General features: G+C 39.7%; 1 protein-coding gene across 7 annotated transcripts in view; it reads left to right on the top strand.

Moving 5' to 3' along the window:
- Window positions 1-17,607, top strand: part of LOC110830504 (dual specificity calcium/calmodulin-dependent 3',5'-cyclic nucleotide phosphodiesterase 1) — a 686,314-nt gene that overhangs the window by 200,132 nt on the left and 468,575 nt on the right. For 5 of the 7 annotated variants that reach the window (XM_087348486.1, XM_087348503.1, XM_087348474.1 and 2 more), the window contains exon 1: window positions 2,852-4,045. The exons of the other annotated variants lie outside the window; for them this stretch is intronic. In XM_087348486.1, coding sequence (XP_087204612.1) covers window positions 3,826-4,045 — 220 coding nt within the window. In that variant the 5' untranslated portion in view covers window positions 2,852-3,825. Of the gene's footprint in view, window positions 1-2,851; window positions 4,046-17,607 lie in introns of those variants that run through there. 7 annotated transcript variants of the gene reach the window in all.

The raw sequence follows: 17,607 nt of genomic DNA, 5'->3' as shown, positions 1-17,607 counted from the left end.
GGGTCCGGCTGAGGTCCAAGTCGTCATGGCCGAAGCCCTGCGAGGGCAAAAAATGTATTTCAAAGCCTTGGTGGTCTAAGCACAGGATAGAAAGCTCGGGGGCGCAGATCTTGGTTGGAACTAAGTAATAAATAGGGTGGGAAATGGAAATAAGAAATGAATCATATCCCGTTGAATGTTAACGGGTTTGTCCACCAGTTTGAGAAATAATACAAGTTTTAGCTAAATTTATTACCAAGAGCATGGAACGTAATTATCAACTAGACAGATGTGCATTTGTTTGTGGTGTAATTGAAACTCCTGCTCTCTAGAAAGAATACGTGGCAGATACTACGAATAGGCTAATGGCGAGTACTTTTCATATAAACTAGTGTTGTTTGCTAGAAATGGCCCTGTAGGGTGCCTGTGTCAGTCCTAAATCACACGGCTACTGTGAAGACATTTCGTGATTGCTTAACACGAACTCGTACACATAAATCTTTATGGAACAAAACTTAAGTGTGGTCCAGATTATCTCGATATCAGATCGCTCTGTTACCAATACTAATTGTTATAACCCAAAGGTAATATTACACCAGTCAGTATTTTTATACAAAGGTAAGTTCGAGTAACAGTATTTATTTTAATCATTTTGTGCTAGTTGCACTGATTTGTTACAGGATATTGGTGAATGTGATGTGTGATTTTTAAAGTAGATACAGATTAAATATAGAATTATAGCTTGTTTTAATTTACTTCCAAATTAGGCCGGAAAGGTGAAGGATAGCTAGTAAAAATAAGAAAAGAATACAAAAAATTACAGTGTGCTATAGTCCTCCAGTGTTATAATAAAAAGACGTACATATTAATTTTTCAAGTCGTCAGGAAGCTTAAAATGATTATATACGCGATTAAACAGCATTTTTATGAAGATACTGTGAAATGCGTTGGTATAGTCGACCATTGCTCCGCAGAAATCTGTAATCTATGGTAAAAATAATTATTTCAGTTTGATGTATTTATTTATTAAGAAGCTGTCAACAAATATTATGGAATACTAAAGCGGGCGCTGTAGTAATGAATAAGAGATTAATCCAATCACCAGCTGTGAGGTTTGAGGTTCTCACGGCAGCGAATCTGAAGATGGCTGAATTTTGGGTTGAAGCGCCGTTTAATTCGATAGTTTTCCTACGTTTTGGAGGGATTACTGGAGCAGCCATTTTCAAGCACAAACATTTGTGTAATTAAGATAATGGGACACAAATATTACATAATTAACTCACCGAAATTTACATAAAACTTTGTTTGGAGTCGAATATTTAATTCGAGTTCTGTAGCTTTAATACATGAACTGACAACATTATATCTGGTTTTAAGAATTTGTAATATACCACCTGCTCCAACTCCTAATTTTTTTCATTTCATCCCCAGGCTAAAATGTTTAATTGAGGATAAAAGAAGAATTGCCCCTGTGGCTAACTACCGGACTGTTATGACGTATAGTGGCGTAGAGGAAAATCTCCACTTTACGTCAGCAATAGGTTCAGAAGAAATTTTATACTCGCAGTATGGTAGCAGTGTATTACAAACCTTGTAGTGGGGAAGGGGTCCGCAGTGGCGGTCTGAGGCGTGGGCCTTCTGCCACTTGGTCTCTGGGACCGTGGGTTCGAATCCCACTCAAGCCATGGATGTTTGTCAGCGTTTTCTTTTGTGTTGTGCTGTCCTGTGTACAGGTAGAGGACTTGCGACGGGCCGATCCCTCGTCCAAGGAGTCCTACCAAAAAGTCTATAGATCAGGCCAAAGAAAAGTTGGGACCCGCAGTGCTGAGGCACTTGAAGAACGGGTCGTTCCCAGTATCCCCAGTATCCCAGTAGTGGGGAAGCATGAATGCACTTGCGACATTTCAAACGCAGCCACCCATTCTCGTTCATAAACGGAAGGCCTACGTATTCTAATACTAAAGCGTAATATGATAAGAATGATTCATTGACAAACATATGGTAATTTGTAATCATTGATTTATGTAGGTTATTAAATCGGTTGATACAGATAAAGACCACTCTGTATAATACATATGAACCTGCTGTTTTGTTAGTTAACGGTAACTTAATACGTGAGTTACAGTTGCCATTAATCTTCTCTACTGATTTCTTGCATTCGGATGTTTCTGCAAAGCTACTGATTGGATTTTGGTAAAATTTGCTGTTGCGGGTTACTTTAAATTTGTCGACCAAATTTCGTATTCGTTGCTGTCTGCAATTTAACGCTCATAAACAGTCTACTAAATGAAGTTTTTATTGTCCTCATAGTTTGCAGTTCCGTGTGTGTTACATTGCAAATAAATCTTCAAGTCGTCTGACGGATGAGAGCTGTTTCTGACTCCTTCCGAATTAGAACTACGTAAAAACCTCTTGACTTCAGTTACGAAGAGTACGGTTTATCTTCAAAACATTGTTCGTGGTAAAGTATCCTCTTACGTCTGTCTGTACTTAAAAAAACTCCCCTGAAAAAGACCAGAAACTACGAAGCAGTGTTCCTATGCTCACGATCAACCTTCATTCCTTTAATTTCCATGAAGCATGGTATCCTTAGCAACAATCTTAACCTTCACAGTTACTTATCGAAACTGTTAACCCGAAGAGAAGTTCGGAAATAAATGTTAATTTATGCAGAGCTTCAATAATATGTATCGTAAGTCTGTGTTTGTGTCTGAAATGTGCCGCAGCCCCCACCCCTCATGCCCATATTGTTCTGTTGAGCGCTCTCCCCTCCCTTCCGCCACACCTGTCGCTTCGCACACCGATATTTGCACATGTGGTGGGGTACACATCCCGAGTGCGCCAGCTCGACTCGCGTTGTTACTCTCTGGGCATGCAGTGTGGGGAAAAGACGTGTCTACTCCAGTATTTTGTCTCACTCGCGCCATACGCGGGCGCAAGGCGAACTTGCTTCTCGTCCTAACTTCGCCGTTTGGATGTGGACTACGTCATCAGCTGCAGTTCGGTTAGGCGGTTCGCAATAGCTCAACGTGAGCACGTGTCCGTAACGCTGTCAAATTGTCGTTTGTTCATTTCATACTGGGGCCGCGTTTCTTTCGAGCTTGATTTTCTTTCACACGCGCTTGGTGTTGGAACGAGTATTAACTAAATTCCGTTTAACTTGTAACATTTCCTTTGAGGTTAGTTTCCTGGCGCGATTTCCGTGAACAGCGTTCAGTCCATTTACTCCGTTTATCATACCGCGATCGTGCACGTTTTTTGTGACAAGAATGCCGCCTTGTGCGTGTTATGGCGGAACTGTCGTCCAGATACCAGTCTGAAATACTCCTTCCATCGTCTGCATTCACGCATTTGAACTATTGAATATGAACCACATGATGTATGGTGGTTTATTTGTTTAAGTGGCGTGTATTTTCAAACATAATTACGTTATCTATCGGCAGGTAGGTGTGTTAAAATGTCTGTGGTGTCAGTACTGTAAACTGAAAGGCACACTGGACATACGAAACCGTGTTTTCTGCGTGTCAGTGAGCTGAGCGAGAATGAAAAATTGTTGCTGAAGTTGAAGTAAATGGAAGCATAGTTAAATGAAGACTTGGCTATAAAAATGACTCAGTTCCACAAAGTGATTGACAAGTTGAGTGATGAAATAACGTCGCTGTATCTTGAAGAAAGATTAACAGCTACTGATTAGAGTATTGTCAGGTAAATATTAATCTCCTAATTCAGCTTTTTGAAGTGTTATGCAGTTTGCATCCATCTTCGTGAGGAGAATGAATACATTTATGAGTTGTGACAAGTAGGATAGAACTAGATTGTCGTACTGTGGAACATCTGAAGAAGCAAATGGAGGAAATGTGTAGTGGTGGTAAGGACGTGGTGCACAAGTGCCACAGTGATCCTGGAAGTGCCGTGGCAGAGAGTGAAGTAGCAGAAGATGATGATCTTCGTGCTTCTGTGGCGAGGGGAAGAAGTACAAGAATGAAGGGCACGAGTAGGCACTGCCCTGCCGGATCGTCCTCACGAAAGTGTATCCTGACCCTTGACGGCTATTCTTACGTCATTGGTAAGTCACGAAAAAGTCATAAATCATTGTCTCACAAGTAAACTGAAGCCGCTTTCCTTATGTCGTCTCTCTTAATTACGTTATCGATTGGGAACGTGGGTTCATGCTCGGCTTGTTATTCGTTCTTTTAAGGCTTAGAGTTGTTTATTTCATCGCTATCATGTTTCTAGCGAATGTTGGGACGTTTTAAAGGGTTTTGGGTACCCAAGTACAATTTCGTGGCTGTTGAACGATTAAAAGTTCAAAGTCTTGTAAACATTTCTGTGAACATGTGAAGGTTTGAGGTTATTCCCGGACACGAGACACGTCATTTCAGAGGGAATTTGTTCAGATCCCTGATAATTATTTGAACAAAGATGAAACCATTCTATTTTATCTGAAACAAATCCCACACTCTGTACTTGGGAGATATTTCTTATCTCATACAAGTTTTAGAACATATGAAAGATATTTGAGAACATGTTCCGTGTGTTAAACCAGATCCGGTTTTAGGAGTTTTCCTGTATCAATATGTACTGCATTACTGTGTCACTCCTACAGGTAAACATTTTGAAAGTCGGTAAGACTGTAACTAATGTATGTGCCATTGTATTTCCACTCACAATGATCATACGTAATAAAGCATAAAATAATGGGAATCATCGACATAATCAGTAGCATCAGACAGTGAATTAACAAAAATCTGTGTTCAGGATATTGTATCTGTCATAGAGCGAAGACAAGGAACAATCTTTTTGGGCATTGACAAATATTCTAACAGTGAACTTTGAACCTTTGGGTTTCATGAAGGGTGGGAAATTTCCAGGTTACCAATGCGACTGCCATTTTCTCAAGAAAAGTGTGTTCAATGAGGTTAGTTTAGTGACTGATTATTAAAATACATTTGAGAATAACCAAGACTGGACTAAAATAATGTAAAAATTAAAAAAATTAAATTAATCTGACATGTAATAACCATCCAATAATGTTAGGTATTCAAATAAAATATAACTTAGAAATAAAGCCCTACGGAATGACGTGATGCAAAGTACATAACGGTTATTAACATTTTGTTTACTCTTGCATTTTTATCTATTTCCATGCACTTTCCTTTTACTCCGAGCCGAATGGAGGAGTTTTGGGGAAGAGAAAATTAAGGGTGTCGGGATTTGACGAAAAGTACAAAATTTGGAGAGGCAAAGTATTACTCAACTGTGTTAACAGACCTGTTTCTGTGGTCGAACGTAATTTCTCCACACTCACACCATGCGTATAGGCCTATCCAGCTCGATGACGAATGCAGATTTCCTTTTATGTTTGAGGCAATAATAAAGTTAATAATATTATAGAGAGAGCTAACGTGGAATCGCGATATGGGTGAAAGTTTTAACTGAATAATCCTATGAACTTCAATTTTCTTCTAAACCACTTTCTGTCACATTCCCTTAAATAAATCACTTAGGTGCCGAATTATACGATTTTGTACGAAATTCACACTGTCCTATATCTTATCATCTGAATTACTCAAAAATTTTAATGTTATAATAAAATGTCTTCTCGCATTTATTGATTGTTTGCGTTCCAGTCTGGAACCCAGCAATAAATATTAACCAACTAAGAAGAATGCTTCTCCTCAACTAAAGGTGATAAAATCTTCTCGTGCGATCCACTCGCCCTCATCGATGCATCATTCATTAGCCTAGGCCTCGTAATTAGAGTATTAACTAGCCGATCATCTAACTAGCCACGTAAATTGTATGTATCACGAAGTTTCTTGCTGGGCGATATTTCCCGTTCCTCCCTCTATTTCCCTCGGTTCTTTCTTTTAGTTTTTTATACTCAGTAATGCAACATGAAATGCACCATCATCTGATGGCGATAAAGAACTCTAAACGAGCCTCGGATGCTGCTTCTCAGTCTGAAGTAATTAACAACTAATCAGAGTCTTATCATCCTCAGTATTAATCATCGGAGATTTTAGCACGGAGTTAAACGGAATGGCAATTTTGTTGGGTACTGAGGCCGATGAGCCCGAAGCACTGTATGTTGCTAGACGTTAAAAGAAACCAGACTTTCCTCTCTGTGTGTTGTAATGCGCACCTCGTCCATTGCCTCGCTGTCGCTAATCCACACGATTCTGCCAGTTTAAAGTCTATTAACAATAATACGATTTGACACATTTACATATAAAGTAGTTTCCTTATGAGCCTTCTATCCATTGAGATCAGCATTACTTGGCAGGTTGCTGGAACAAGAATTCTGCTTTTACTCTTATTTTGTACGAACTGCTATACTGAAATCAAAACAGCCGATCACAATAGGCCTACTCTGACATAAGACTTAAAAACTGATTAGTTCGATACTTTCTTTGTTAAACATCTTGTACAGAATGCAGCCTGCTTTGCATGTTCCAAATGAACCGAATCATGAATTCAGAGTGACCATTTAAAACGCACTCAGAAGCAATAGAGTGCGTGTTTATTCCCGAGCATTACTTTGCATAGAAATAATTTGCTGCTGTTGCCAGGAACAGTAGTATTTAGCAATATGTATCTCCGAAAGGAGGCTCTTTGCTCCACTTAGGAGTTACAGGAACCATCTATCTGTCTTGACAAGTACATGCAGAATAAGACAAGAGTACACATTCTGGTAACAACGGGAAGTGTTCGTACGTCTTCGAGAAGTCAATTGCTATCTGCTGTAAAGCTGAACTGTAAGTTCTTCGTAATAAATAAATACTAAATAAACTTGTTTATCTTGTATTGGTGTCACCAAAGCTTACAAGCGCTGTGTTTTAAATATTGTATTATTATTGGAAAATTCTGTAGTCTTAAGATATGTCCAATTTATGTAATGGGATTACATTTTATTTAGTCTTCCAGATCATCCGTTGCTCTGCTCTGTGCATTCATATGTTTCTGTATCTTCCGGGAAACTGCGAAATATGTACGAATGCCCTCTGCAGAAGAAGTGCGCAACTCTGACTCCTAAATACGATCACCTTTACCGGGAGATGGGAGGGGGAGGGGGACAAAAACAAAAACTACGAAAGCGATGGCAGTATCAAGTTCATTGCAATCCTGTCCCGTTGTTGCAGCTGATGCACCGCTTGAAATCGGTACGACCGTAATTTCAGCTGTTTCTGTCACAGACGAAAACTTCCTGTGTTCCGAAATGCTGTTGTCTTATTCGGTACTTTCCTGTCGGGGTACTTATTGCGAAATGTTTAATTGAGAGCAGCAAACGATTTTGATGTAAAGCAATTTTCGGAAATTAAACGTCGTTCAGCTCGTGGTTACATCATGTTCGCACGTGCACATCATCGATTACGCAACTGGCATGATTAGCGGTCTAGCAACCAGGGTGACCTTACTCGAATGTCATTACGGCTTTTGTGACATTGTATTACATGGAGATGAAACTGCTTCTGGTTCATGTTTTTTACAGTTGCACGTGAATGTTGATAGTCTGCGTTTTTAAACGGTTTACTCTGTATAAGAATGAGGTTAGATCCTCCTTCGAAATCGCTCCTACGTTTGCTTGTAGGCGATGAGATATTCGTGGGACTCTTTATTTGTTAAGAAACTGTGTTTGTTTGCTCGTGCGGCTAATTAAATAAGTAGGCCAACCGCAGTAATTATGTGTAGGTTTGATTTAAGTCTGTAATTTGCTTGAAGGGGCAGGGATACACAAGAACTTTGGGTTAGAAGCGAAGAACAGATGAAAGCTGGAATCGGGATTTACTAATGACGGCAAAAGTGTAATAGCGGAAAAGGTTTCCCATATATTCGTCGACTTGGTTATTTAACTGAAGTTAAAGAATGTCCTTATTAACACATTTCCAAGATTAGTTAATAAGTAATTGCACGGACCAGAATGATTCCTAAGAAACCGAAAGTCGCTCACCTATTTAAAACATTTCCCGCGTTTTTAAGGTCAGTATTCGTGTTTAAAACACATGACATTAGACCCTGTTTTGAGCCACTTGAAACCAGGCTTCATCGTACATTTTCTTTGTCTAAAATCTATTTTCATTTTTTCCCTTCTTCGCCTAGTTTCGAGCAGTTATATTTCCTTTACATTATACGATTAACATTTTGTATGTATGTCTCATCACTTCCATGCGTAGTATGTCCAATCTTATACGCCTTGATTTCTACAATGTTAATTTCTGGTAATTATTTAAAATTATGAAGCTCCACTGTATGTTGATTTCTTCATCTTATTCTTAATTCGCTATCAGATCCAAACATTTGTTTCAATATTCTCATACACTTTTAATCTCCGCTGTTCATTTAGGGTGCAATATAATGACCAAGTCATTCTGTCTCTCTGTCTCTCCCTCTTACGTACAAGCAATCTGAGTTTTAATATAATTATATTCTACGATTCTTGGGGTCCGCAGTGGCCGCGCGGTCTGAGGCGTGGGCCTTGTGCCGCTTGGTCGCTGGGACCGTGGGTTCGAATCCCACTCAAGCCATGGATGTTGTGTTGTGCTGTCCTGTGTACAGGTAGAGACCTTGCGGCGGGCCGATGCCTGGACCAAGGAGTCCTATCGAATGTCTATAAATCAAGCCAACGAAAAGTTGGGACCCGCAGTGCTCAGGCACTTGAAGAACGGGTCGTTCCCAGTATCCCAGTAATAATATTCTTAGCCACGTGATATGAGACTTTGCAGACTATCAGTTGAGTTTATAACTTTTTATTAAATTCATTACAAGGAATCCCCTACGTATTTTTTTTTAATTTCCAAGGAGCTCATAATTAATCACCTTTAGGAAAGCACGAGGTATTCTATACGCGATGTTTTAGCTACAGTTCTTGCACTAGCAGAAACTTGTACGGAGAAAGATGAAAGTCCTGTGTCAAGATTTGCCGCTGTTGTTTGGGTGTCAATAAATGAAATTGAGCAATTATATGTAAATAACTGTTGAGAAATTGCTGCACACTGCTTGGCTGCATAGCGGTGATTATTAATTATGCCCCACGGATAATGTCCTTTGTACAAATATTCTCGTTCCCACATACGTCATGTCTGATTTAAGTGTGTACGTACCTGCATCAGAACTAAATATTCAGATTTCGGAGGTAGAGGATCAGTGGCTGATGGATTTAGCAGTAATAACAACATTCCTCATTGAGTGACAGAAGAAATCCGGATTTACGCTAGCACGTACCAAACCTCAGTAAACTGGTCATGTCAAGCTCAGAGGAGATCAATGTTGCATGTGCAAGGTACTCATGGTTGAAGATTTGTTGACGTGAGTTTACGTAAAAGTGGAGTGACAGTGTCATGTACTTCATAGTAACATGTTATTCAGGATTGCTGTTTCACACAGTGATCTTGTATCAGACACAAGCAGCAGTTTATAGATTTATCTTTATTATTACCTTTAAAGTCATGTAGGGGCTTGAAAGGATTCTAAAATATCCTTTTTTGGCAACTGAAGCTTTGTTAAAAATCCCTGATGCTATAGTATTTGAAGGCCCTATTTATTTGAGCATAATTGTTTTTAGTTTTCTATACGTGCGTTTTACATGTTACAGTAATTCCATCGATAAGAAATATATAAATATCGTCTGAAATAGTTTAAGAACTGACTGAAATATGTAAATATTCTTTCCAACTAAGAGTTAAATATATTTGTTTTTTAATCTTACTTGTGAAGATTTGACACTGCTTAGCACACCGTTCGTTTTAGTAAATTCTAGTTTTATCAGTAAATTTTGTCATATTTAGCCTGTCAATTGTAAACATCATGACGGCGTGGCACGATATGAAGCGGCTAACCCTAGGATGATCGTGTATGATGAGAATTATAATAAAGCAATCGGTTGTGGCATGTTTTGCTGTTTTCCAGGATTTAGCTGTGGGGGCTGAGTAGAACCACGGAACATATGTCTAAGAATTGGTTGCCCACGTGCTGAGAAGTGAACGCGGCATGTCCCGAATACAGAGCAGGGGTGCAGACCAATCCATTACGAAGTTCAATAACCCGATAACGAATCAATCTTCAGATCAGTTGTGTCAATATAAGCCAATTACGGATGTTGAGTTGGGGGAACACGTACCTAATAGTTGCCTGCAGGAAATGAGTAAGGAAAACGGGATTGGGATTAGTGCAGGTTGGAGGAACGATATTTTCTACCCCACGACGTTGGTCCCGAGAGTTCAGGTGTTTAAATGCGTAAATTCGGCACTTCACTGTAGAGGCAATGCAGCTATAGTCGAAGTCTGAGGTTGCTGACGCTGGTGCGTTATAATATGCATTTTCTTTATTTTTCATTTCTTCCAACGTCTAAATCAAAAATTATAAAGCTACAAGGTTTCGGAAGCTTGATTCTACTTTCTTTATTTTATAGAAAAGGGAAAGAGGACAGAAAGCATTGGTTGAGCCAGCCTCAGGCCTGGACAATTTCAACATTTCTGTGTTTAAATATTTGTAAGCTTTGGTGACGTTAGGAATGAGACGTTGCTGTCCAGTTCTGAGGCTTTCTCAACCAGGAGGCCCAACAGATGATCTTTCTGAACTACTGCCCCTTTATTTTATGAAGGCGGAAGTAGAATCCAGCTTCCGAAATGTTGTGGTTACTAATTGTTATAATTTAGACGGTGGCCAAAGTCCATAAGGACATTCTTACACAGTAAAATGCATTATACAGGGTATACACAAAAGAATGGTGCGGTTTCAAAAGTTAATAAAAAAATTATTTCTCACCTTACACGGGCACAACATACACCGTCAGCGGCGGCAACTGTCCAAGTTTCTCATGTGTTAATTACAATCCTTCAATGTGTGCACCCTGGGTCACACAACACACATCCACACGGTAATCAAACTCATCCCAGACCCGGTGTAGCATGTCCGCTGTAATGCGTTATCCAATCACGAAGTTCATGGATGGACGTGGGCAATGGTGGTACATAAACGCTGTCTTTAACGAACCCCCAAAGAAAGAAATCGCACGGTATAAGATCTGGCGAACGGGGTGGCCAAGGGAGAAGGTTGTTGTCTCCATTTGCAGCAGCACGTCCGATCCAGCGCTGTGGAAAAACACGATTGAGAAGCACTCGTACATTCCTGTGAAAATGGGGGGGGGGGGGGAGCTCCGTCCAGTTGTAGAATGTAATCGTCATAATTGGTATTCAGTTAGGGTAACAACCAGCTTTCCAACCTGTGCAAAAATGAGTCGCCAGTCACAGTTGCACCATGAATTTGTGTATACTCTGTATATAAGATTTGAGGTTTTCACAGCGGTGAGTATGAAGATTTCTGTCTTCTGGGTTGTTGCGCTTTGTAGTATGGCCGATGTAAACCAACGTTTCAGAGGTCATACTGCCTCCGTTATCAGGGCGATGAATATGCCAATAGGACCCAAACCAAATCATAGCATCTATAATTGTAAAAAAAAATACTTGTTTTAATTCCTTTCTTAGTTGTTATTTAAATTTCTTACGCCTGACGAAAAGAATGTGGCTCATAAGGAGCACACGAAATATTATCACTGTAGCTCTTTTACTGTTTTATTAAATTTCTTCTTTATTACACATTTGTTTTGGTTTCTTACATTGTCTGACATTATACGTTTCCAAACAGTTCATTTAAATGAATTATGGAAGCGTTACTAAGAAGGAAGTTCAAGAAGTAAAAGTAATGAGGATTTACGCATGGTAAAGTAATTGTCTTAATTCCATATTCCATTTGCATAATTTGAGGGCTGGCCCATTGACAGTGACGCGTTTTGCAACACCCTTGCAATGGCTGTACAATAAAAGCAACGTATAATCTGCATAATATCTAAAGTTCTTATTTGATAATCTCATTATTTTACCGTATACCCGCTTAGAACCCATTTTGTCATAAAACAGGTCACGGTATTCCTGGAGACAACGTCCATTAAATAAGATTTTGTGTGCCCTTGGGTTTAATACTCGCATATCGTGCAAAGATTAAATAATTTCCGTTGTATATAAGCGCACATAAGCAAAATAAAAAGCAATTTTAAGCTCGGAGTGAATGATAAATTAACACAAATAAAAAACTACATATCTTATCTCACAGTTATTATGAGACACAGGACTAATGGAAAATAAAAATTTATGAACATGTAATATCAAGTTCATATTGTTTTACATAGCTTTTTGCGCATGTTGGAGTCTTGCTTGTTTTGCTAGTAGATGAGTATCTTCGACTCGCTATACTACGCACTCATTATATGGCGATCGGGTCGTCGCAAAGTCTCGTTCGCCGTAAAAGAAAAAGGATATAGCGAAGAGTCACCCATGCTTACAACGGAATTCTAACTCGCGACCGCAAATTGTGTGGGGCCGAATATATTTGGCTTGAGTTTCTTTAATTCCAGTATACACATACGTTTATCTTTTTGTACCACATTTGTACTTTCTCTTCCCGAAAATTGATCTCTGCAGATATTATTCCCGAGCCAATGTTCATTGTCGCTTAAAACGCCTATTTTCTTGGCTTATCCCCAAGGCCACTGCGGTCTTTCATGTTGAGTAAGAAGAGAAATTTACTTTATCTTGGCATAGGCTTATGTATATATATATATATATATATATATATATATATATATATATGTACAGTGCAGTACTGTTTTTACCGCATTGCTGTTTGAGGCAGTTTTTTTAAACTTAGCACAGATTTCTGCCTAGAAGCTCGATACTTCGCGTGTCGGTCATACGTCCAACAGATGTTTAAGATCAGCACACTGAGATAATTGATTGCTGGTTAATTTTATTCGAGTCTGAATTGTGACGACACTTTTCTAGTTTTCGAATTTATATGACGTCGAAGAATCGTCATCGTATGAGCTATCCTTGCAAAAGGTTACGGTAGGGAAGTGGGAAGCGGATGCGACTTAAGGCGCTCTTCCGGAAAATTAATGGAAAAAATTAAACTACGCAGGATAATCCGTCCTGAATAAGACGCAAATCTAGCCCGTTCAGCAAGTTAAGAGCAAAACTATTATCCTACGTGGAAGAAGCTTTACGAAATCATGATCTTAAGTTTTCACGGTTTGGACCCCAACGGTTCAGTTCCTGAAGTGAAACATTTTTAATTTCTTTGTTCTTCATATAGATAGGACATGCAACTTGCATGTGAGGTAAGAGGTGCTTGGATACACAATTTCAGTCTGGAATGCTAAAATGAAGATAAACTTTGCAGGCGTAGAATTAAAGGGACGTATAATATGGAATGAGGATTTGTGCTGGATTAAATTGCGGGCTGTTGTTAGAAAATAATAAACACTTAGTTTTATGAAATTGCCGAAACGTATCCATCGGCTGAGAGATACTTAGTTTACCCAAAAATTATTCTGCTCCAGTGAGTTAATTTTTTATCTCTCCCCCCCCCCCAATTGTTCAATAAATGTCCTCGTGTGTTTATGTTAAAACGTGTGAAAGGCGCACTCAGAAGATGCGTACTTCTGTGAATAAAGTCACTGAAATATAGAACGCAAACTCAAAATTTTAAGTACGATTTTCTCATAACTCTTGTTTTATTCAGCCAATTCATACACGGCTTCCTTTATTTCCTTACTGTTTCTTTTTTACTTCTGTGTTTATTTATTTGATTTGCAATAAATCCTAGAATTATCATAGTTATGTTTTGGAAAGATGTTTTTATAAATATAAAATTATTATAGTGTACTTAAAATGCAATTTATGAAAAACAATTTAATGTCAAGAGTTTTATTATATTTCTGGATGTATAACCTGCATGCTGTTCGTTATGTTAGTAGTTCAGCTTGTATGAAATCCGCTGCAGTAATATAATTCGGTTACCTGTTAGGGCACGTGTCCACTGAAGCGCAAAACTAAGTTAGAGCTTGATTACTTTAGATAAAGTTCTGTAGGTTCGCGTGTGCACTGAAACAAAAATTTCGCTCTACAACAATTACAGTGACTCTTCCTAGAACTTTGTGAATGCTGTAGAAGATGTTTGCTTACACGGGCATGATGGATGAGTAAAAGGCCAAGTAGGATGTCGTAGATCGTGTCTCAGTCCGTCATGAGTCCTGCTGTAATTGTATCAAAAAAGAAAGATAAATGTTTCTGAAAAAGAAAATTATGCGTCAGAACTGGAGTGAAAGAAGAGAAAAAAATAAGAAGCTTACGAAAATCATTAAGAAAAATAAATATTTTAGAACAGCTTTGTCTTTATCTCACTTCTTTTGTGTCCTGTGCCCATTTGACATTTTGTTCTTATTAATATTGAAGGATTTAAATTTCTGTTAGAAATAAACAAACGACAGTTACGACAATTAGATTAAATATATGAACGAACATCTGAGCCTACTAGCTACGGTAGGGAACTCTTAATTTATTTTGTCAAAGACAGCTAGAAATGGCTGCGTACTGTTTACACCGCCATCTAGCGTGGAGCAGAACTGTGCTTGGTAGGGTTTAGAATACCTGTATCTGTAGCACTGTCACTGTTGTGTACATTACTAGATTCATCGTGTGAGATCTAGACTTACCTAAGGGAACTGTAGCTAAAACATCGACGGTGGATGTTTACCTTTGGTGGTACAGATAAGTTTTAAACTTACTCTCGGCGACAGCAAAACATGAGGCTATAATTTCTAATTTTCACCGTGGACGTCTCTACATTTAAGTGGTGTCGTATGCTCGTTAAAACAGATTGTTAAAACAAGTTACCTTCATAAGATATATTACCCAATGTTTGGGAGTAGAATAATATATGATTGTGATTCTGCGGGCTACCTAATTGGAAGTTCCTACCCCGTGGAGCAGTATAATGAAGAACGAAACGAGAGGTTTCGAGAATGATTCATTATTAGTCACTACTCGGTAGCTATCAGTGCACCTCGTCTGTTGGGTTACCTAAACAAGATTATGTAGGAAGCAGTTTCTAGCAGATTATCTGCCGCTTTATAGCATAACTTCACTTAAAGAGCTTACATGGTATTACAGATTTGTTAATTTGAATTTTCATGCTGCAGATAATGTCTCTCTAGCTCATTAAAATTCACACGATGAATATTAAATACTTATTCTGTTTGACAGTGAATTAAAGCATCATCGTGGTTATGCATAGACATCGCATTAAGGTACATGCCTACACACTGAAGTGAGAGTTTCAGTGTAGGCTATACGTAGTGTATATACATTATCATTTCAACTCCAGTCGTGAATAAATCCTTAATGAAAATACATAGGCACACTATTTGAGCGTCATCTGCGAGAGAAACTCTGAATAGTTTTTCCTAGTTCCCGGTAGATGGTGTTGCTCGTTGTTTTCCAATGCACTGCATCCGTCATTTTGAATTACGTCAGTCGTCATGAACCCACAGGGGAAGGCGTAGTAAGTAAGTGGAGTTATTTATCGAAAGGAAATCGGATACACAGGGCGAGTGACGTTTCAGAAAGTATCACAAGCTCTACTGTTAGGACCATCGATGCATGCCTGTTACAGAACAGTTTAACGAGCCCTTAAGTGTTTTGAACAAGAAAGGCACAAGGCGTGTTTGATGAAGATGTCAAAAGGTTACGTAGGATCTTAGTCCGTAGTCCGCGTGCATAAGTCGACAGGAGGTGCATCACGTGAGTTGTAAATGCCGCATTCGACAGTGCGTCGTGTGTTACGAAAAGGTTTCTGTCTCTATGATTACAAGTTCTAGGCGGCGCAGGAAATTACCCCAGAGGAATTTTCAGTGACCATGCTTGAGAAATTGGACGAAGACATGGAATTTCTTAGGAAAATGATGTTCTCCGACGAGACTTCATTCCACGATTCAGGAAAGTTAAACAGAACGTACGCATCTGGGGATCACGACACCTTCATGCTACAGTGGAATACATTACAGACAGTCTCAAAAGTTATTGTGTCGCGTGGCCTGTTGCACGATCGTTTGATAGGACCCTTCTTATTTGCCGAAGTGACTGTGACATCCAGCAGTTACCTGGGTACTCCTGAGAACTTTTCCTATTCTCTGTTACAAGAACTGCACCCTGCCGTGTTATTCTAGGCAGACGGCGCACCACAATTCTGGAGCTTCATTGTTCGTGCATATCTTAACCAGCATTTCTCAAACCGAGTTAACCGAATCCCTCCACCGATCTCTGCCCTGGGCCAACAAAATCCAGTCTCCTTCAACTCCTATCCCCCATAGATCCTGCTTGATATTATCCTCCCATCTACGTCTAGGTCTCCCCAGTGGTCTCTTCATTTCACGCTTCCCGACCAATACCAGGTGCACACTTCTTGTCCCATCCATGTGTGCTACATGTCCCGCCCATCTCATTCTTCTTGACTTAATCATCCTGACAATACTGGAAAAGGAATATACATTTTTAAGCTCCTCTTTTCTCCTAGGCCCAAATATCCTAAAACCCTATTCTCAAACACGTGTAACCTTTGTCCTCCCTCAGAGTAAGAGACTGTTACATACATCCTATACTTCTGAAAACTTGCTCTTGCAAACATGGGTTGTGATAATCAATGCAGTGTTCATTGTCTGAAGTACAGGCTAACTGTAGTACACTATGTACACCCTTTTGTTTAGTTTGGGCCACCGGTAGGAGCCCTTTAAATATTCTTAAATTATTTAATTAGTGTTACCCATTGGGCGGTCGACATGCATGAAAGATGCATATTAGCCAGGAATGAAGAATTTCGTCTATTCTATGTACAATAATATAACCTATGTTACGAGGTGCGATCGGAAAGTTTCGAGACTGTGTCAATAGAGGGCGAACCGGATGTAGTACGAGCTTCTGCCTTTAGGGGGTGCGGCCTACATTCATAGTGAATCAGTGTGCCAGCCGGCATCATCGAATTAGCATTTGTTTCTTAGTTACGGGCGTTTTGGTAGTGCATTACACCGACCCTCCTGCGATTTCGGAATGGCGTGTGCATCAAATTTTGCCAAAGACTCGCCAAAACGGCTTCGGAAACCTATGAAATACTAAAGCAAGCATTTGGGAAGTCCGCAATGGGTCGTGCACAAAATTTTGTGTGGCATTCACGTTTTAAAAATGGCCGAACCTCTGTCGATGATGACGAGCGTTCTGGACGACCATCTTCGAGCACAACGCCCGAAAATGTTACGAAGATTCGGCAGGCCATTCACGAAGATCGACGTCGTACCATCAACGACTTGTGCGACATTGTTGGGATAGGCTATGGGACCTGTCAGCTGATTCTAAAGGAAGAACTCCACATGCGACGCATCATGACAACGCGCCAGCGCACACCGCCCTCAAAGTTCGGCTGTTTTTGGCCTCAAACACCATGGCCGTCATCCCGCACCCTCCTTATTCGCCGTGTGACTTCTTCCTCTTCCCAAAGATGAAAATTCAGCTAAAGGGAAGGAGATTTGAGACGATAGAAGAGATTCAGGCAGAATCGCAGATGGTGCTTGACAGGCTGACAAAGAAAGATTTCCAGGGATGCTTCCAGGCTTGGCAGCGGCGCTGGGATCGTTGTGTTCACTCCCACGGAACTACTTCGAGGGTGATGGATGAATTTAATACCTGAGATAAGTGTACGGGTTTTTTTTTATAGGCGCAGTCTGGCAACTTTCCGATCGCACCT

Source organism: Zootermopsis nevadensis, unplaced genomic scaffold, assembly GCF_977971745.1.
Source record: "Zootermopsis nevadensis isolate Lab colony 2312 unplaced genomic scaffold, Znev_1.0 Znev_ptg000002l, whole genome shotgun sequence".
NCBI lineage: Eukaryota > Metazoa > Arthropoda > Insecta > Blattodea > Termopsidae > Zootermopsis > Zootermopsis nevadensis.
This window is presented reverse-complemented; position numbering and strand designations above follow the sequence as displayed.